The following is a 22,596-nucleotide window of genomic DNA, read 5'->3' on the forward strand; positions in this document are numbered from 1 at the left end:
GGGACGTTTATCATCTGAGCATCTTCCGAACGCAGCAATGCCGCAAGCGTGCCGCACGTCAAGTGAGAGGGGGCCTTAAGCTTGGTCCTTTGTTTGGCTCTTGTATTTTTAGACTTTCTTTAGTATACACTGGTGAGTCTTTTGTAAGAAGGTGGCAGACAGACATAATTTCCTGCACTTGGCAGGAATGTGTGAATTGCCCTCTTCCCAGCCCACTGACCCAGTTTCATCATATTGTTTCCATGTTCGAACATGTGGTCACAAATGATGCATCTATGTTGGAACAGTTTAGAAACTAACAGAAATAATGTATTTGATGTAAGAAATGTTTCCAACATGTTTGAATGCTATAGAAACATTTAGAACGTCATATAGATATTGTAAATAGTTCTAAACAGTTACTTATCACAGATTGTTACAAAGATTTCCAAATTGTTAGAACAAAAGGCAAGGAACACCCTCTTGGTAATATGGAATCGACTCTATACAGAATGATATATTCTTCCTTTCTTTAATTAACGTCATCTTCGTTGACATTGGAATTTACTATGTCATTATACATTTAACGATATTTTACTGAGATCTGCGGCTCATTTTGCAGTTGATTTTTACGATCTACATGATGTTTGACAAAATTTTTGGAAACGATCGACAACTGATGCGCGGATATCCTCCATATATTACCCGAATCCACATAGACCAGCCAGAGGGTTTTATGAGTTTTTTTTTGCTCTATCGACAAAATGTTCATACGTTGAATCTGTCCAGACAGACGCCCTGTACCCCAGTTGAGCACACACCACATCAGCGCTAGTCTGTGTCCAGCCGATGTTACAGATGGTTCCCCAGCGGTGGTTGTAGTAGATCTCCACACGGCCTTCGTCGAACCGAGAACCGTCAACTAGGCGGACACTCCCGTCAACTAGGACAAGCAAATTTTGTGTTGAGCTGATGATATAGCACAACAGATTAGATTCGTTGCAATGTAGCAATGCTATTTAAAATGTTGCAATACCACAGTCTTTGAAAAACTATTGTAACAGGCCTACCCCCCCTAAAAATGGAAACATTCTTACCTTCTCGCACACAGTCCCATGAGAACGAAATATCGTCAATTGCAATCCTGACATCTCGACTGTACCCGATCACACCCTGAAGAATCACCTGTTATTAAAAATTAAATATTACATATCATGTCTCTGGAAAGGTAATAGAAACTTAGTTATTTTTATGTAAAAGTGTTTGACTATCAAGTCGATTACCTCATCAATTTCAATATGTTACGTGTCTAACGTTAACTTTTATATATATATATAGCTTAACAGTTGTCGTTTTTTTTCAATTTTCAACACAAATGCATTGTTTTGATACAATATATCACTGTAATCAAATATCAATTTTACAGTTATGACAAACTATGTAATACCCCCTTTCCACTAGGACGCGAATTCGCCGCGCTCGCTCTTCGACCTAACATTTGATATATCGCTCAACGAAATGTATCGAAAAGAAACGAATCTTTTTACACTTTCCGTGTTTTGTTGTCTTTTCAGTCACACTTTTATATTTTGTATGATATACCTAGTGTGAAAGAGAAGGATACACATATCCTATTTAGGTCGCAGAGAGAGCGCATCGCGATCGCCGTCTAGTGGAAAGGGGGCTTAAAGAACTTACCTGAAACGGGTCTTGCTCCTGAAATGAGACAGTTCCCTGTGCCCACACCCCTGCAGTTCCCGCTGACTCCTGCCATGCCGACCTCTCCACTCCTGTGTAGTACTGACGGGTAAACACGTCCAGGTCTCCGGCGTCTGGCCCAGAGAAGTAGTAACTAAATGTCATCTGGTGAAAAACACATTCAAACTAGTTAGCAAACCTATTGAAGGCAGTTCAGTTCAGTTCATCCTCGGAGAGGCACTAGGAATATTCAAATACAGTACCACAATACCAATCAATTAAGCCTATTTTTTTCAGCTTTTTCATGATACTCTTCTTCTCCTTAATAGGATTAGAAGCTACTTTAAGGTAAAACTAGCTTGTACAGCACTAAGAAAAACACTTACATTGCACGGCCGAACCACAGACGGTACAATGACAGGACCGATAATTTTGGCTGTATCCAATGGCTGCTGACCGGTGTCACTACCAACATACAGGAAATGTCCTCCATCTGGAAAATAAAGCCAATAATGACAAGTTATTTTTTTCAATCGTGAGCGGGTTATGTACTGTCTGTACAAAAGTACAGCGATATCACGAGTCAAGTGTTTTTATACATCCCAGTTATTTTGTTTGTCTTTTACTTAACTTTACACGTCTATGAAGGTTAGAGATTGGTGTTATAATATTTGCAAAGCAACAGTCATTGACAGGATAAGATCCTTTTAATGGTTTCAGATAGTAATCGTTACTTTTTGTCAGTGTTTCAATAACTTACTTTGCGTTAATTAGTCTTTCTTACAACCACATCCGACTCTTATTTTTTGCTATAGAAATGCGTTATCAAAAAATGTATAATCACAAAAAATTGTGTGAATACGGATAAAAATGGGACAATATTAAAAAATATTCTGAAATTTAATAATGTATATATGATTGCAATAAAATGTAAAAATTCTGATAATAATTTGTTACTGAAGTTTTTCCACCTGTAGGAAGATGATTGTCTCCTTCTCCAGCTGTTTGTTTCACCCAGTCAAACTCGTCATCTGTCTGTTGGTGCCACTCACAAGTTCCTATAGCCTCAAAGTCACAGGGCACTGGGTGCCGGGTTTCTGTAAAAAGTGAATGCCGGATGCTTTATTTGTAAATAACAATTTGGTAAATTATTACCTAATCCAATAAGGCACTGCTGAAGCCCCTTGTGCATGTCTGCGTTTTTGTCTTTGTGAACAACAAATCTCAACAACTTGTGAATGTAATATCATTAAGCATATTCCCATAGCCTTTTAGTGCCGTTTAGGGGTGGTGGATTCTTATTCACTGTCTAGGACACAATAATTGAAGGCGAAGCCCATCCCCTCCTTCAACCGCCTCCTTCAACACTTCCCACTGAAGTCGGTTACTCCTTGTCTACACCTGTTTGGAGCCAGGGGATTATTGAAAAGTGCCTTTGCAAGGGGCACAATACCGATAGCATGTCAGGATGTGAACTCTGGAGGGACCTCTGGATTCCGAGATCCAAATATCCAGCAGCTACGCCACATGAACCCACAATATTTTAGTGGTAAATGGCTTATTATTCTCTCCAAGCAGAGATTCAAGATGAAAACTGTGCCCTTTTCCTCATATGCCGTCTTTTAGCTATCCCCCACCAACCTGAAAGGAAAAGATTGTTTTTAAGGAAAACATCATAATTTTCCCCATCAACCTCTTTTTAAAAAGAAGCTTCCGTAGCAAGCTGCCGTTTTAGTGTTCTTAGCATGACAGACATTCCTTGACTTCTAAATTGCGGCGGACTATTAAGTCCGAATATCTATGTGTAAAGTGGCCTTTGTTACTGATTAACGTTAAAACTCATTCGGGCTCAGTGTATAGTATCCGCGCAAGCTATTGCAAATAGATGTAAGTTTGTTGCACTTAGATTTCGTGTCATGATGAAAATTCAGATCTGTACTAAAACAATATGTATATCAAAATACCACTTTGTAATTGACAACTCGTCTTTCTACATGTCAAAATTGGAATTTTGTCGAAGAAACTCTGATGTATGGTTGGTTTTGCAAATTCGTTACTTGACTCTTGACATTTCAAGATAGTTTCTGTAAAACCCAATCTTCAATCTTGCACTTTCGAAAGGAAATTAACATGCGTTTTTGCCGTTCTTAAAGTAGACTAATATGGATCAAGGACGGAAGGTTGCTAGGGTACTCCTTATCAACAAGGAAGGTTGCTATGCATGTCACCTGACGTCATGTTTGTACTTGTAGCCATGCCGTAAAATTTCTGTCAAGTAGGTTGAAGGAAGGTTGCTAGCATAGCTCTCATCAACAAGGAAGGTTGCTATGCATGTCATCTAACGTCATGTTTGTACTTGTAGGCATGCCGTAAAATGCCGTCAAGGAGGTTAGCTAGAGACAGGACTGTTACAGTTAGCACGAGAGCGCCGTCACCTCGGTGATTGTATGGCCCCCTTTCTACCAGACGGGGATCGCGATTAGCTCTGACTGAGACTAATAGGATATGTGTAACCTTCGATTTAATACTGGATATATCGTAAAGCTTGTAAAAGTGTGACTAAAAGGAAAACAAAACAAAGTGTAAAAAAATCTTTTCTTTTCTGTACAATTTCTTACAAAATTTTAGGTTGCAGAGAGAGCGCGGCGAGAGCGCCGTCCAAATAAAAAGTGGTATATAGAACCCTGTCATACCATCGCCGTTAGAGCGCCGAGAATGCACATTTTACACGTATAACGTGACATGATAAAGAAGTTTATGTTGAACTAGCTACACGACAGATTTAAGAAATAAAGCAGCAAGACAGACGTGAATATTTCAGTGTGAGTGACTGTACAGTGACCAAAATTGGATTTGTTTAGAGCCTTGATTGTATACTTTAAATGTTATCTAAGACTTAGTAGGATCACTAGGATGACTTCAAAGATACCAAAATACACCATACGTCAACACATTCGTTCTTTATCTCTGAAATTCGTTGAGTAATCTTTCGAACCTTTGCTAGCTCATAAAAAGATGCTGATATTTGAGTTTTTCGTCGCGGTGAGAGCGCGCTGGAGTCGCAGTAGAGATTCCACTAGAGCAGTTTTTCTGGAGTTGCGGCGCTCTCACCGCGCTCTGGCCAATTTTCCATCGCAGCGAGAGCGCCGTGAGAGCGCCGTGAGAGCGCCGTCAAGTGGAAAGGGGGCCTTAGGTCTCATCCCAATAGGACGGCGATCTCATCGCACTTTCGCTGCGCTCTCAACTGTAGGTCATTGGACTGCATAGGTCATTTGATTAATTTTGTTGTCCAATTATACTTTTTTGCCATGATCATTTCATACTTGATACGAAAAGACCTAATATGAAGACGGAAGCCGACGATTTCTAATTTGCAACACCTAACGGATGCTGACGTATGCTAAAAAATGCTGACGGATCCCGAAAACAATCACGGATCCCAAAAAATGACGAATCCCACTTACATTCGCAACGCATTCGTAGGTATACGTATCTCGCGGTGGATACAAAAACAGAACCCGTATACTTACGTACTTCGTGACGGATGCTAACACTGTATCCGTATGGATACTTCCGAAAGGTGGGTTTACACCTGCGTATATTTTCAAGTGCGCGTGAGTTCCGAATGAAATTTTGTCAATACGCGGCCGAACGCCCAACATTTGGATTTTTTTTTGGAATAAATTAAATTGTACGTCGAGCCCATCTGGCGTTTGAATTACGACTTCAGCGTTTTCATTTCGCATGAGATGCGTATGATTGCAACTGAAATGCGCAACAGAATTTTCAGTACTGCGAATAGATTCGTATGGGGTACGTATGTTGGGCGTAATCCGGACGCACACAACGTCTACCGACCGCATGCCTGACGCACCTGGTGCTAACTGCATTACAAACGCATTTCAGGTGTGTCAGAGGAACAGTTTCTGTTACATATACTTTTGTTTGCGAGCATTGCCAATAGAGTATTTTTGTTAGAGGAACACTTTGTACTACGTATGCTTTTGTTTACAGGCAGTGCAAGTAGAACATTGACAAGTAAACAGTGAAGAGGTTTTTTTATTCATTTGCGAAGCAGTGAAGCAGTGACACTGTGCTTTTACAGTAATGAGGGCCATCATTTACCTTAAGAAATTATGTGCACTGTTAAGATTGTGTTTGTTTTCACTTTGTCCTTAATGATTTTCCCTATCATCTTAGTATTTCAACTACTATAAAAATCACACTCATACACACCACAAAACGTATTCAAGATCTTTATCAAACACGTAAATTAAACAATTATGAAACCTTACGCCCTCTTTCAAAGTTGTAATATGGCTCTATATTGCACCTTTATATCATGTGGTTTTACACACAAAAAAGGGCCATTATCAGCAAATTACGTCAAATATCAGTTACACAAAATGGCATGTGTGTCACACAAGTTGACCCAGTGCTTGAGCAGGTTCCTCTACATCTTCCCGTCCCTGGAGGCTCTGTTGGGACCAGTTACATTCATGGTGTCCTGCAAGTTGTGACCATCTCTCCATGCCCCCGGTACAAATTCGTCGGTCCTGGCCTGGATCTGACATGAGATGATTTTTTTTGTCTGGACTCAGATGCACCTTCGTATTTATTCCAAATCTGGAGTGTGCGTCGATCACGCTATCAGTGCGCGTAGTATGCGCAAAGAGATCGCAGAACGCACGGTACTAAATCGTGATCTATGTGTGCATTCGTTATGCGGTCGCTCATGGTGCGTTGTGTCTGCGCTGTAAGAACGCTATGTACTCGCAATACCGCGATATCCGCGTATTACTGCGTATAAAGCGCAAACATGTAGCGTCTTCATAGCGCAATCGACCGACGTGGGACCGCTGTATTGCGCATCCATAACGTTTTGGCCACCAAACTGCATACGAACGATAGTTTTGTGCATGTCCAAAACTATCGGGTGTACTATGCGTATATTTTCGTTTGCCTGCGTTCGTGAAACTTTCTAAAAACGATTCAGATGCGTTTGAGGTACGACTTGTGCGTGCGGCCGCGTATTGAAGAAATCAGTCAAAATGTCGAAAAATGTCAAAACGGAACTCATGCGGCATGAAAATATACGCAGGTGTAAACCCACCTGAAATCACAGATCTTATACACATACGTAACGCATTCGTTCTTTAGTCACTAACAGATTCAAACATTGCATTCATATGGATACTTACTTTTAACATAAACGAAAAAATACGTAGTCAAGATTCTTGTTTATCAGCGGTTGTTAACGGAATCCAAAGATTACCCAAATCACGGATCCCATACACATCCGTAACGCATTCGTTGGTATTCGTAACTCGTGGTGGATGCAAACACGGAATACGTATGCCTACGTACTTCTTGGCGGATGCTAACACAACATCCGTAAGGATACTCACTTTTTACGTATGCGAGGCTAGCACTCTTGTTATGAGCAAAATATCAATTTGTAGAGTGGTCATATCTTTCACTCGTTTTGTACCTCGGATACCACAGTTTCTAACGTCTATACAAGTGAGACAATCCACGTTACGCTCGATACCGGGATACTCGGATTCGTAAGGATGCGCAATGTGTTTTATGCATTCGTTCATAAAAAGATGACCAACAATGCACTGATGCAAAAAGATACAGAGTCGCATATCCAAGACAGAGCTGGGTATATACAAGACGTAAAAGTGTGAATGAGAGGACAACAAAACACACAAGGTATAAAGAAACTCCTTTTATTTTCTATACAATTCGTTGAGCTATCTGTCAAATTTAAGGTCGCAGAGAGAGAGAAAGAGAGCGCAGCGAGAGCGCCGGTCTAGTGGAAAAGTAGTATAACTATCTAACATTTTAATGTTTCAACTACATTGTACAAGCGCTTGTGTATCAAAAACGGCTGATGAGGTGTTTTTCAATGTTATCTTGATTAAATTCACAACCTCAGCAATGTTCTCAATTTCGATTTGATTTTTTAACATTATTTTTTGCAGTTCAAAAAGAAGACTAATTTCGTGATCATACCAATATCTCGGGTATATATAATGTGATGTAGTAAAATGTATCAAGTAAGAGCGTTAAAATTACTTCTTGTACATTCTGTTGTTTTGCTGACCATTCTCGGTTGGCTGTTAAACGCGCAAGCAGAAGTCGTAAAATGCTAAGCAGAAATTACGGTTGTGTTAATAAAAAAAAATAAATTGAATTCTCTTTTGGATATTTAGATACAACAAGCATTTTGCCTTCATCGCACTTCCTATCATTTTTCCCATCTAATATTATTGGCACCTGACACTTCATCATAACTTTCGAAAGATGGTGAACTACGGTATAACATTTTTGCACTAAAGGAGTATGTACTTACCCAAACAAATGTCGTTGTATTGGTCATACACCTCTCCTTCTGGACATATTGGGAGTGTTCCTGTAGACAAGATGATTCAAGATGAAAACAATAAGAAAGCATTCCACACTGGGACCTTACCTGCAATTTTGAGGGGTTAATTACCCCCATAATTGACTACGTGTACATAAATGTACAAGGAGCCTATATCGGTCTACATTGTCTAGCATTGGCATGAACGAAGAAGCATAATTTTTGTCCAAGCATAATTTTGGTCCAATGTTATAATACTTTTCTATACTTGCTTTCACAAAAGCATTGTGAAACGAAGCAAAAGTACCAATATTATCATGACAATGCTACATAATCAAATCGATGATATTTGCAGCTTTCTTCCTGCAAATTTCAACTGTCATAATAGCCCCATCAGTGTTTTAATTGTGTGCATATGCAAACAAAGCAATTACTCAAGCAACTGGATATGGTTTTTGAAACGGCCAGACGTTTCAAAATCATTTCCAGTTGCTTGAGTAATTGCTTTTTGTCATATCTTATTACCTGGATGTCTAACCTTCATCGACGTTAATTGTGTGCATATTTTGCAATTTAAAGTGCCTTCCTTACAGCTGAATCAAATGAATAGTGACTACAATACGGCTGTCACCCAATGTTCGAGACACAAAACCAGAGACACAATATGTTAGCCTTGCTCTCTATATCTGTTTAGGTGAAGTGGACTAATGTTTATCTGTAAACGTAATTCAGTTCCTTACCTGTGGTCGCTACATTTTTATGTTTTGAACAATACTAAATGCGTTGCTTAGGTTCCAGTTTTGAAAATATGTTAGTGATTATGGAGCAATAAATTCACAAAAAAAAATTCATGCAGTTCTAGCCAAAGTACAATGTAAATGGTATAGCCAAACAGACGTACCTGCACAGTAGGCCTGAGAACAGCTAGTCGATGGCACCAACTCGTACACGTAGAAAACCCCTTGTGTATCCACACACCGTTTGACCTGGATGTTCCACGGGAAAGGACAACAATTCCCCGGCACACCGTAGTTAGGACAAACCGTTCTGTTGACTACAGTACTGTCTGTCGGTAGTGTTCCGTTCATCCATATAGGAACCTGGGTTCCACAGTGGTACGGCTCCACACATGTTGTAGGGATCTCACCGCCGACATAACTTATGAACCGGTACCAGTCTTTTGATAGGGTGTTGTCACACAGGAGAGAGTGTCCGGCCTGTACCTCGGCTGCTGAACTCCGCCTGACTTGGTTTAGCTCGCGGTAGTCAGTACAGGGGTCAGTACTATATGCCCCGCACATCAAACCTAGAACAAGTAGATAAAAATACCCTAATGTCATTTCACCGTAATACAGCAACAGGGTTAAATATATATTTTTCGACGTATTTTTTTGTCTTTTTATTGTGTCTATACATCAGGGTTCGTTTTTTTAGGTCTACAATTTTCCCTTTAGTAGTACTGGAAACAATATATATTACATTTGCGAAATGCCTATTTTTATCTCAAAACTTTTATACAAGGTTAAGTCTTATATAAAGCAAAGTTTTCTTAATCAATTTTCCTTGATAGCCAGTTGTGTACAACGGTAGTAGCAAATTGAATATTATTTGTTGTATTTGGTAATAATGGTAATTTGCATGATTGTCGCGTTATTATGATACACTCATGGCGTTTATATAACCACGAATAGCCTCTTGTGATATACTGTGTTGCAGGACGATTACAGTTTCTTCTATAAAAACAATACGCCGTACGGACTGTACTGTACTTTACTACAATGAATGAGATACAGATCAAACAAGTCGACTTTCACCCTTTCACTTAAACAACTGTAACATGAAATGAACTCACCGATTATAGCAATAAGACTAGTAAGTAGAGTCGACGTCCACGTTGTATGGTGCTTCATGTTGCCTTTGAGTAATGTAATACAGTGTAATACAGTGTCATGAGCAGAGAAACACAAGGAAGTCTTCCTCGCCAAAAATTAGACGCAGCTAACCTGTTATCTGCGATACGCTGTTATCGCCACAGGTGCATGGAGTTTACTTAACAAATATTTGCCGTGTAATGCGGTGGCTGTTATAAAGATGATAAACCCTGCCCTGTTGTTGAAGGTCATAGCTTATTTGGCGTTGTGTCAGAGACATGGCATATTTATGTAACGTAGGATTACGACACATAATAAACTATGACATATTGCTATGCACAATGAAGCTTGACTGAATTCATGTATAATAAATTAACACGTTGATAATAGTGTACGCGACAGTAAAATTCAATAGCTAACAAATTAACACGTCGATAATAGTGTACGCAACAGTAAAATTCAATACCAAGGCGGCATTGTCGATTGATTATGTTTGCTCGATAAAATTGCATTAGAGCTGTTTACTTTCCCACCGGGGAGAAACGCGAAAACAACTTTGATGGACAGTTTGTTTGCACAATATTTGCTGACAGTTTTTCCTGTGCAAATTTCCTGATGGCTAGTTTACTGCCAAAAGTTAATGGACTTAGTCAGCTAAAAACTTTATCGCGTTGGAAACTGTAAACTTTCTTCATTTCCTCACAGACTACCGCGGGTTGGAGAAGAGCGCAACCATGAGGCTTTCTCCCGCCGTGGCGGTTATGCTTCTCACTGTCTTCATGACAGGTAAGACATTGTGTTTAAAGCCATCTTGATATCAAATTATAATATAATTCAAACTGCCTCATGTTAGAAAGTCTCAGTCGATAAGAAAAAGTACGTTTTATGTTCGCGTTGACGAAAAATGAACTTGAAAACCCATTCCTTGGAGCCGATAGAGCTACGAACTCGCTACAAGCAACTCTTAAAATTCGTTTAACAGTTGTCTGTATGCAAAATCAAAAAGTATGATTGAAAAGACTCGTCTTTTATTTATGGAACTAGTTAAGAAATCTGTCAAATTTGCAGTGAGGTTGCCGCCATATAGAATATATATAAAATGGGAGTGTAATTGATCTGGTAATAGTTTGGGTTACTTGTAAATTAAGTCCACAGCGTTAGGTTAGCTATGCACAGTAGGGAAAACTGTGAATTAAAAAAAAAAAACTTTGAATCAATGACTTTTCTATCTAGTCATCCTACAACCTGACTCACTGATACTCCAGCTTCTACATTGCTGTGTTCCATAGTTATTGTGTGTTCACATTGATTTGTCACAGTAAGGCTAATGTGTTAAAGTTAAAACGTCACTTGTAAACTTTTATACCTGGCGGTCCGTTTGCAATCATGCCCACGCAACGACAATTATTTTAGGCCAATTTATTTTTCAACAATCTTAAATTTTCCTTTTTTAAATGCTTACAAAACCGTCCATGTGATCCTTTCTTTCCGTCAAACTTAATCAGATTGTGTTTTTTAAGAAATTGTCACTGAATTTACAATGGCGACGGAAAACACGTTAACTTTTCTTCCAGTCTTTCTGGCTATCCCAAACCACAAACACATGCACATCTATACAGAAAGCTTTGCTATTACATTGAATCACCAAAATGATATTCGTGAGTCTCATTTTGGTGCTATTATGTGTTAAAGGTTGCGCTATCAAATTAAATCGTGAGCATCTACATGTTTATTTAATGTTAAAAGGAGTGATATCACATTAAATTAACAGAAGACTCGGGTGTCTCTACATGGTGATTTAATGTCTTAAAGCGGGCGAAATCACACCGAATTACCAAAGGAAGATTAATCTCTATTTGGTAATTTAATGTGTTAAAGTGGCGCTATCACATTAAATAGCCAAAAGGAAGTTCGTAAGTCTCTATTCATATTTCTTTCTGGTGAAATGATACGGCAAAGTCCCTATCAATAGCTAAAACATCTCAAGTATCACGTTTTTCCAACACAAGAATGTCTTTAAACTAAAAGAAAAATGAATAGCTAAAAGCTCGTTAGTTTAGCAGCATATATGAGCTTCCATGTTATTAGGTAAGTTTGACAAATTGTTAATCATGGACAAGTGAATGATAAGGTATTGTACGTTTATTCATAACAAATATTTCTGTGTTTTACTTCTAATTCTAGAACTTAATACAAAGCTAACTTTAAACTTGTCTAACTTTAAACTTGTTAGCGTACTGATTAAAAAAAGCTTTAGCAAAAGCTTCATTAATAACCAATGATAGAAACTACTTCATCACATCCGAGAAATGGCTTATCTCATGAAATTTGATGTGATGTCTCTCCCCGTAGTCTTCAGTAAACATAATATTGAACACGCTTATTGAACGCAAATTGCTTTTTTTACGAGAAGTCCAAGTGAAAAGATATTGAAAAAGTTAAGGATCAAAGAAGGAAGGTTGCTAGTGTAGGCCTTATCGACAAGTAAGGTTGCTATGCATGTCACCTGACGTTATGTTTATACTTACCGTAAAATTGATGTCAATGAGGTCAGCTGAAGACAGGACTGTTACATTTAGCACGACTAGACTATGCATTTTATCTTTATACAATTCAACTTTATATTTAGTTTTTTTCTAATTACTGTCACACTGCTGAAAGGGACTCCACTTGACGTCAATTGCAATCAATGTAGTTTTAAAAGAACGTGGATATAAGTGTAGAATATTGAAGTATTAGTCTGACTAGACACACAATTCCCACGGTGATAATAAGGGCACACCTAGTTGCCAAATTAGGGAATTCTTAAGGATGGTAAATTTTGTATAGAGTATTACTAATATCCCCTTTTTACTAGAACGGCGCTCTCGCCGCGCTCTCTCTGCGACCTCAAATTTGACAGATCGCGCAACGAATTGAAAAAAAAAAAAGAATCTTTTTACACTTTGTGTGTTTTGTTGTCTTTTCTGTCACACTTTTGCATTTTGCATGATATACCCAGTGTGAAAGCGAAGGCTACGCATATCCTATTTAGGTCGCAGAGAGAGCGCAGCGCGATCACCGTCTAGTGGAAAGGGGGCCCAAGCAAGGTTGCTATGAAAATCTTTATCTAAAGTAAATGTTGCTGTGGACGTTATCTTACACCGTATTTGCACACAGCACAGCCATCTCCCCCGCTATAAAAACCGTTGTAACTGTTTAACATTTCAATGTTTCAACTACATTTTACTAGCGCTGATGTAAGATAAACTGCTGAGATGTGTGCTTAGAATTTTTTTATTCTATATGGATTAAATTCACCACCTTAGAAATTTTCGCACCTTTGATTTTATGGTGATTCGAATCACCATCTCGGCAATGTTTGTTGCACTGTTTTTGCGACGCCTAGCGTAACAGTATAGTATGCGTCCGATTGGCAAGACAGAACTCTACAGGTCCCCTCTCACTTGACGTGGGGCACGCTTGCGGCATTGCTGCGTTCGTTCACTGCGGCACTGTTGTGTTAATTTCGCCGATTTTGTCTTGCACTCACACTGACGTGGGGCACTGTTGCGTTTCTAGACTAAATGAACATGCTATTGACAATTGCAGCGTTGTCAATTGATGAAAAATCACCGTAAAATGATGAGAATGCCCCAAAATGAGATTTATGATGAAAAGATTTCCCTTATGATAATGAATTATATGGTACATATGCTATAAATAACCTTGAAAGACTTTTACAGTAAAGGAAATGACCCAAATGAACGGACACGAACCATATACCATATTTCACTCGATGTGTATGTTTTGCACCATGTAACGTTATGTGTAATTATGTATGTTTATATGTTTATTCACCAATTTTGCAAATTTTTAAAATTTGAAAATGCTTGATATTTCATACTTTTTTTGTATGACGCGGAGTATTTTCATTGCCGGCGGATGGCTTGCCAGCCTATTGATGTCTAAGTCTATCATATTTGTAAAAAGTGAGAAAAATATGGCCCATGGGTCCGAATGACTGCAATTTTGTATTTTATCGGCGGCAGGCTACCAGCAATGATTAGCTTGTAACGTTATAACGCAAGCGCAAACGCAAACTCGTTATCATCCAACATAAATAATTTCTTTTTGAACGTTGTACGATAATCTTTTTCTCTATATCCGTAGGTTAATCGATAAAGAAGTTACTTATTTTTTGTTTTCAAGTATAAAATACTGACCTAATTCCAATTAAATAAATCAAAAGATGTATTTTTAAGTTAACTCTGAATACGGATACAAGGTAAGTTTTCTGGAATTTGCAGTGTTTTTACTGGATCGAAAACCACTGTAAAATTATCAGAAATGCATCTATAATAGTTTTTCGGTAATGAAAGGATGTTCACTTTTGATTCTTGGTGTAAATTAGGCAAAATATATCCTTGATACTGTTTGGGGCATGGTGGCGGCACTGTGGGGGCATTGTTGGGGCACCGTTGGGGCACTGTTGCGGCATCTTGCCACTTGCGTTATTTTTAAACTTTTTAAAAAACGTCGCGCTTGCAAGCGGCACTTCTAGGTTTGCTTGCGGCACCTCTAGGTTTGCTTGCGGCACCTCTAGGTTCCGTGGGGGGTACATCTGCGTTTTCGAACGCAGCAATGCCGCAAGCGTGCCGCACGTCAAGTGAGAGGGGGCCTTACGGGATTTTCTGGAATTTCTGCGCCGGGCTGAAACCATTACCTCGATCTTTTGGTGGGGTTTATTGTCGCAGCGCAAGGTGGTATTTTCCGTCTCCGAATTAACCTGATTCGGGTGGCGCGCTGGTATGGTGTACATCAGCCTAAAGCCGTAGTCTTCAATAGCTTATACATAGCCGAATTTAGCTCCTGACTTTCTTCTGACTATGGTTAGGAGTGATTCGGGAGCAAGGTCGGCTGGGGTTCGGCTTGGCCGACTGGTGTTCGGCTGCGCCATCCGAATGATTTGAAATGTTCAAAACATTCGGCTCTTCACGGCAGATCTGGAATGGGTTGGTTGGTAGTTGGCTGGCGTTCGGCGCGGTAGTGTTTGGGTGTAAGTTAGCGGTCAAATCTAAATCTTAACCACGCCATAAACACTGGTAACTTACTCCCAGCTTCCTACCAACAATTCACCCAAAAATCGTAGACAAATCTCTGCTAACTCATTCCTAAGCAAAATGACTATGACCATGACGTAGGCGAATCACCCCCAAACTTCACACGACCGACATCCAGCCAAAAAAGAGAACCATAAATGCAATATTGGAACACTCTGTGATCGAAATTTGATCTCTTGGTGACGTTCACAAAATAGAAGAAATAATAATTTTGATTGAAAAAGAAAATGACCACTCTTTTGAAAATCACTGATTATGTCCATTTCAAGTCATGAAAGGGTTATCCATCGGTTGGGAATCAGTCAGGAGTGATTCGGCAGTCTGCGGCGAGAGGTCGGGATGGTTGGGAATAGCATTCGGGACACAGTCGTAAGTCATTTATCTGGTTAGGACATGTTCGGGACATGTTCGGCGCTAAAAGATAGGCGTGGCCTAAACTGGTCAGACTGCTCCCTGAACTACTGCCAACCTGAGTCGGCTAAGGGTCGGCTGGTGTTCGGGAGCTGAATTTGGCTATGTGTAACCTAGGCTTAATCTGTCCCCTTTTAAAGAAACCAGTCTCTAGACGTCACTACAAACCATATGTAGTACGTCAGTCATCACACAATATGAATAATATGAGCAATGTCATACGTTTTACGCAATACCTCAATTTTAAAATAAAACTAAGAAAATAACAAAACAGTAACGCAGTAAACAAACCCCACAATGACGCAAGCTTGACGCAAGTGCAATGAGAGGACATCGCCCCATTTCCACTTGACGGCGCTCTCACTGCGCTCTCGCTGCGATGGAAAATTGGCCAGAGCGCAGTGAGAGCGCCGCGATGGCAGAAAAAGCTGCACTAGCGGAATCTCTCCGGCGACCCCAGCGCGCTCTCACCGCGACGAAAAACTCAAATGTCAGCATCTTTTTATAAGCTAGTAAATGTTTCGAAAGATTACTCAACGAATTTTAGAGATTAAGAACGAATCTTTTGACGTATAGTGTATTTTGGTATCTTTGAAGTCATCCTTTTACGTCTTATATAACATTCAAAGTATAAAATCAAGGCTGTGAACAAATCCAATGTTGGTCACTGTACGGTCACTCAGACTGAAATATACACGTTTGTCTTGCTGCTTTTTCTCAAATCTCTTAAGGTTAAATATGTCGCTGTTCACCATAACTTTCTTTATCATGCCACGTTATTAGTGTAAATCTTACAACACTAAAACACTTCGACTTATCGAAAATAGGACTTCAATCATCTAAATGTACAAATGAAGAACAGGAAAGCATATTGTCATCATGTCAAAATTCAAAAATAAGTTAAGAAATGATAAACATTTCTTTTTTTTTTAAACCTTTGTTATTCCACCTCTTCTATTGTTTTATTGTTTTAGTGTATATCACCGGTACATTTTGGACATTACTCCGGGCTCTATCTCTGTCAAATATACTTCCGCAGTTAAGAGCGCAGAGAGAGCGCGGTGAGAGCGCCGTCCTAGCTAAATTGGTCTGATAAACCACTGTTGAGACCTATTGCGCTCGCCGCGCTCGCTGTGCGCTCTGTTGGCGCTCACGGCGCTCGTTGTGCGCTCCCTTGGCGCTCTCTCGGCGCTCATCGTTGGATCGCCATCCACGGCGCTCTCACGGCGACTGTTTTGAGCAGGTTCAAAACAGTCGCGGAGGTGATGGCGACCATGGCGTCCATGGCGCTCCCACCGCGCTCTCTGCGCGCTCCCATGGCGACCTTGGCGATTCCATCGCGCTCTCACCGCGCTCTTCCTAAAGGTGGGTTTACACCTGCGTATATTTTCATGCCGCATGAGTTCCGTTTTGACATTTTTCGACATTTTGACTTATTTCTTCAATACGCGGCCGCACGCACAAGTCGCACCTCTATCGCATCTGAATCGTCTTTAGAAAGTTTCACGTACGCAGGCAAACGAAAATATACGCCCAGTTCGTCTGATAGTTTTGGACATGCACAAAACTATAATTCGTACGCAGTTTGGTGCCCAAAACGTTATGGATGCGCAATACAGTGGTCCCACGTCGGTCGATTGCGCTATGAAGACGCTACATGTTTGCACTTTACACGCAGTAATACGCGGAAATCGCGGTAATGCGAGTACTTAGCGTTCTTACAGCGCAGACACAACGCACTATGAGCGACCGTATAACGAATGCACACATAGATCACGATTTAGTACCGTGCGTTCTGCGATCGCTTTGCGCATATTACGCGCACTGATAGCGTGATCGACGCACACTCCAGATTTGGAATAAATACGAAGGTGCATCTGACTCCAGACAAACAAAATCATCTCAAGATGTATATATCTTTATTGCACAACAATTGTACGAGGTACAAAGTATGGCATCTACATAACTACAGTGCTTATAGCTTATAGCACTGTAGTTATGTAGATGCCATACTTTGTACCTCTTAACTTTAGTTAAGGCTTATCTAACTAATACAGGAGTTGTATTATGGGATAAGTTTCTTACAATCATTGGAGGCTTTTACAATCATTTGGGGAATTTCTAATGTCTAAACCTTCATTGATATATTTTCCTATATCTGCCATGCCGGGATTGTCACATGTCATTCTGTATTTGAATTTGCACTTCAGGTCCATTTGGATAAATCCTTGTGTACAAAATGACAGCCTTCTGTATAGAGAATTGCGTATATCGGAATATTTGGGACATACAACCATAAAGTGATATTCGTCTTCTATTAGCTCTGGACAGAATGGACAAACCCTCTGGTCGATAGGGATTTTTTGGAATCTTCCGGTTTATGATGTCAGACCCAGGCCAGGACCGACGAATTTGTACCGGGGGCATGGAGAGATGGTCACAACTTGCAGGACACCATGAATGCAGGACACTGGTCCCAACAGAGCCTCCAGGGACGGGAAGATGTAGAGGAACCTGCTCAAGCACTGGGTCAATTTGTGTGACACACGTGCCATTTTGTGTAACAGATATTTGACTTAATTTGCTGATAATGGCACTTTTTTGTGTGTAGAACCACATGATATAAAGGTGCAATATAGAGTCATATTACAACTTTGAAAGAGGGCGTAAGGTTTCATAATTGTTTAATTTACGTGTTTGATAAAGATCTTGAATACGTTTTGTGGTGTGTATGGGTGTGATTTTTATAGTAGTTGAAACACTAAGATGATAGGGGAAATCATTAAGGACAAAGTGAAAACAAACACAATCTTAACAGTGCACATTATTTCTTAAGGTAAATGATGGCCCACATTACTGTAAAAGCACAGTGTCACTGCTTCACTGCTTCGCAAATGAAAAAACCTCTTCACTGTTTACTTGTCAATGTTCTACTTGCACTGCCTGTAAACAAAAGTATACGTAGTACAAAGGGTTCCTCTAACAAAAATACTCTATTGGCAATGCTCGCAAACAAAAGTATATGTAACAGAAACTGTTCCTCTGACACACCTGAAATGCGTTTGGAATGCAGTTAGCACCAGGTGCGTCAGGCATGCGGTCGGTAGACGTTGTGTGAGTCCGGAAAACGCCCAACATACGTACCCCATACGAATCTATTCGCAGTACGGAAAATTTTGTTGCGCATTTCAGTTACAATCATACGCATCTCATGCGAAATGAAAACGCTGAAGTCGTAATTCAAACGCCAGATGGGCTCGACGTACAATTTAATTTATTCCAAAAAAAATCCAAATGTTGGGCGTTCGGCCGCGTATTGACAAAATTTCATGCGGAAATCATGCGCACTTGAAAATATACGCAGGTGTAAACCCACCTTAAGGTCGCAGAGAGAGCGCCGTCCTAGTGGAAAGTCGGTCAGCAACTCAACGCACTGATGACGGCAATAACGCATTTTGAGTAGCAGAGCCCAGAGCGCACGATCGCGATATCGCGTTATCCTGACCTGCTAGTAATATGATAACTGCGTTATTGTGTTGAGCTGCCAGTCCGCTAGTAGTCCTTCAGTTCATTTGGAAGGCCATGAGCTTGGAGGACTACATGATTTTCGTGTATGTTTTCCAGAATATTGCACTTTATTCTTCGTGAAGACGCCATATCAATGAAAGTTGGTCTAGACACCGGTAATAACTTCTTCGATAAAGGTGGGGTCACACCTGCGTATATTTTCAAGCCGCATGAGTTCCGTTTTGACATTTTTTTTTACATTTTGACTAATTTCTATCCATACGCGGCCGCACAAACAAGTCGCACCTCAAACGCATCTGAATCGTTTTAAGAAAGTTTCAATTACGCAGGCAAACGAAAACATACGCCCAGTTCGCCCGATAGTTTTGGACATGCACAAAACTATCATTCGAACGCAGTTTGGTGGCCAAAACGTTATGGATGCGCAATACAGTGGTCCCACGTCGGTCGATTGTGCTATGAAGACGCTACATGTTCGCGCTTTATACGCAGTAATACGCGGGTATCGCGGTATTGGGAGTACATAGCGCACTATGTGGGGCCGCGTAGCACAGTGGTATTGTATTCGGCCCGTGATCGAGAGGTCGCCGGTTCGAATCCGCCTACCGTGATGCCGGTCTTGTGCCCTTGGGAAAGGCACTTTACACGACTTTCCTCACTTTACTCAAGTGAAAAATGAGTCGTCCCTCGGATAGGACGTTAAATGGAGGTCCCGTGTATGGGGAGAGCCATACCCCATGCACGTTAAAGAACCCCCACACGTGCGATGGTGCGGTGTGCGTTGGTGCAAATCCTTCTGTCGGGAGTTGGTGATTCACTTCAAATCACCCGGATGGAGGCCTGGCGAACCTCTGTCTCGTATCAGCCACATGGTGAATTACATCATTCACCCGGACGGGAGACCTGACGCATCCCCGTCTTGTAATTAGCCTACGAAAGGGTATGTCACCCCGTAAGGGGCGGTATAACCCCGTCGTGTGTAGACATGTGCGAACATGTCTACATTTGATCACGTCGACCGATGATGATGATGAGCGCACTTACATCGCAGACACAACGCACCATGAACGACCATATAACGAATGCTCACATAGATCACGATTTAGTACCGTGCGTTCTGCGATCGGGATGCGCATACTACGCGTACTGATAGCGTGATCGACGCACACTCCAGATTTGGAATAAATACGAAGGTGTATCTGAGTCCAGACAAAACAAATCACCTCAAGATGGCAGATCTAGGCCAGGACCGACGAATTTGTACCGGGGGCATGGAGAGATGGTCACAACTTGCAGGACACCATCAATGAATGAATGAAGACCTTTATTGTACATACATGCCCACTGGGTTCAGTACCGGTCACAACAAATGATACAACATAATACAATGATACAATGAATCTACACTACTCAAGAATCGTATTCTACTGCGTACATTCGGCTTCTTCTCGTTTCTTAGTGATATTGAAAATGTTAGAACAGATGTGTTTTATAAGTAAAGGTTTGTCAAGCTTCATAAGGAATATAGATTTGTCTATATTACTTAGTTGTATGAAGTGGGGGAACATGGGTTCTATTAGTCTGTAGAGTTCAGCTCTCTCTTTCTTTTTATCAATGTGACTGGTCCCAACAGAGCCGCCAAGGAAGATGCAGAGTAACCTGCTCAAGCACTGGGTAAACTCTGAAGCAGGCTCTGTTCCATGACAGGATGGGATGATCTAGTCTTTTTGAGACGTATCATTTTATTTTGTGTAACAGATACTTGGACTACTACTTTTTGTGTGTAGAACCACATTATATAAATTTGCAAAATAGAGACATATTACATCTTTGAAAGAGGGCGTAACGTTTCAAAATTGTTTTAATTTACGTGTTTGATAAACATCTTGAATAGGTTTGGTGGTGTGCATATGTATCTATTTTTACAGTAGATGAAATTTTACTTGATAAAGCATTGCGTTTGCTTGAGTATTTGATTTACATACCAAGATGATATAGGGAATCATTTAAGGACGAAGTGAAAACTAACACAATCTTAACAGTGCATATATCTTTTAATGTAAATGATGGCCCGTATTACTGTAAAAGTGCAGTGTCACTGCTTCACTGCTTCTCAAATGAATCAACAAACTCTCCACTGTTTGCTCATCAATGTTCCATTTGCACTGCTTGTAAACAAAGGTATAAGTAGTACAAATTGTTCCTCTGACACAAAATATTCCATTGACAATTCAAACAAAAGTATACGTAACAAAATCTGTTCCTCTGACACATCTGAAATGCGCTTGGAAGACAATTAGCACCAGGTGCGTCGGGCATGCGGTCTGCAGACGTTGTATGCGTCCGCAATACGCTCAACATACGTAACTCAAACGCGGCTATTCGAAGCAAGGAAATTATGTTGCGCACTTTAAATGCAAATCATACGCACCTAATGCGAAATGGATGCGCTGAAGTCGTAATTCAAACGCCAGATGGGCTCGACGTACAACTTAATTTATTCCAAAAAAATTCCAAATGTTGGGCGTGCGGCCGCGTATTGACAAAATTTCATGCGGAAGTCACGCGCACTTGAAACTTTTCCCAGGTGTGACCCCACCTTAAGGGAGTTCTGTCTTATGACGAGACGATTATTCGATAAAGCAAGCAACTGTAAGAAAATAGTCCAAATCGTGAACATACAGAATTGGCAATGCCGTTTTCATATAGTATACCCCATTTCAACTTGAACGGTCAAGGGCTGAACTGAAGTATCACTAGGTCGCTGCTCTCGCCGCTCTCTCTCTTCGAAATGAATTGGCCAGAACGCATATAGCACATAGCGAGTGCGCTAATTACTATAAGAGCGTCTGATTCGGAAGGTCACAATTATGGCGGCCACTGTTTGAATAGGTTTTGAACAGTTTTAGGCCTGTAGTCTTCGTTGATACTCCCTTTCCACTCTCTCTCCGTGGCATGAAAATTGACAGATTGCTCAACGTATTTTGTAGAAAAAGCAATAGATATTTTTAAGAACTGCGCTTTTTGTTGTCTTTTCATTCAAACATTTACATTTTCTATGATATTCCTTAGATGATTTTACACACCCGTTGTAGGTCGCAGTGAGAGCGCAGCGCCATCGCCGTTTAGTGGAATGGGGGCCACCAAGTCCCTGGACACTGAAAGAAATATGCCCACGTCAATAATGATATATTGTCGGCCATATGTTTGTTTTTGACTACATTTTACAAAAATTAGTTGAATGAAATTGCTAGGCTGAGATATGTGCATCCAAAGTTTCTTCTTATTGAGCCCTTAAGCCCTTTCATTTTTACAGGGATCGAATTTTCTGTCTTGTCGGAAATGTTCTTCGTTTTTTTAAAACAAACCCTTGCAAGTGAAATATATCTGAATCACAGAACGTCATGTTTTGAGATCGGTTGCCTATTGGTAACAGGTAATTTAATATTCTGGTTAATAATCAAACGAAGGTTGGTGGCGGTAACGGTACAAACACGGCCTACACAGAATAACAAGGAAGGTTGCTATGGCTTTCCTTATCATCAACAAGGAAGGTTGCTATGCATCTGGCGCCATGTTTATACAAGTAGCCATGTGGTATAATCGATGTCAAGAAGGTTAGCTTGGCTGTTAC

General features: G+C 40.4%; 2 protein-coding genes across 2 annotated transcripts in view; one reads left to right on the forward strand and one right to left on the reverse strand.

The window, feature by feature from the left end:
* Positions 1-10,057, reverse strand: part of LOC118424642 (MAM and LDL-receptor class A domain-containing protein 1-like) — a 23,769-nt gene extending 13,712 nt beyond the window's left edge. Inside the window, exons 1-8 of the mRNA XM_035833298.1 lie at positions 9,903-10,057; positions 8,952-9,356; positions 8,039-8,098; positions 2,649-2,774; positions 2,064-2,170; positions 1,678-1,842; positions 1,077-1,164; positions 754-922 (exon numbers count right to left, since the gene is read on the reverse strand). Of these exons, the coding sequence (XP_035689191.1) occupies positions 754-922; positions 1,077-1,164; positions 1,678-1,842; positions 2,064-2,170; positions 2,649-2,774; positions 8,039-8,098; positions 8,952-9,356; positions 9,903-9,960 (1,178 nt within the window). The 5' untranslated portion in view covers positions 9,961-10,057. The remainder of the gene's footprint in view (positions 1-753; positions 923-1,076; positions 1,165-1,677; positions 1,843-2,063; positions 2,171-2,648; positions 2,775-8,038; positions 8,099-8,951; positions 9,357-9,902) is intronic.
* Positions 10,058-10,581: 524 nt separating this feature from the next.
* The window catches only part of LOC118423908 (von Willebrand factor D and EGF domain-containing protein-like), a 64,577-nt gene continuing 52,562 nt past the window's right edge, over positions 10,582-22,596 (forward strand). Inside the window, exon 1 of the mRNA XM_035832219.1 lies at positions 10,582-10,707. Within this exon, the coding sequence (XP_035688112.1) occupies positions 10,656-10,707 (52 nt within the window). The 5' untranslated portion in view covers positions 10,582-10,655. The remainder of the gene's footprint in view (positions 10,708-22,596) is intronic.

This window comes from Branchiostoma floridae, chromosome 10 (genome assembly GCF_000003815.2).
Source record: "Branchiostoma floridae strain S238N-H82 chromosome 10, Bfl_VNyyK, whole genome shotgun sequence".
NCBI classification, from domain to species: Eukaryota; Metazoa; Chordata; class Leptocardii; order Amphioxiformes; family Branchiostomatidae; genus Branchiostoma; species Branchiostoma floridae.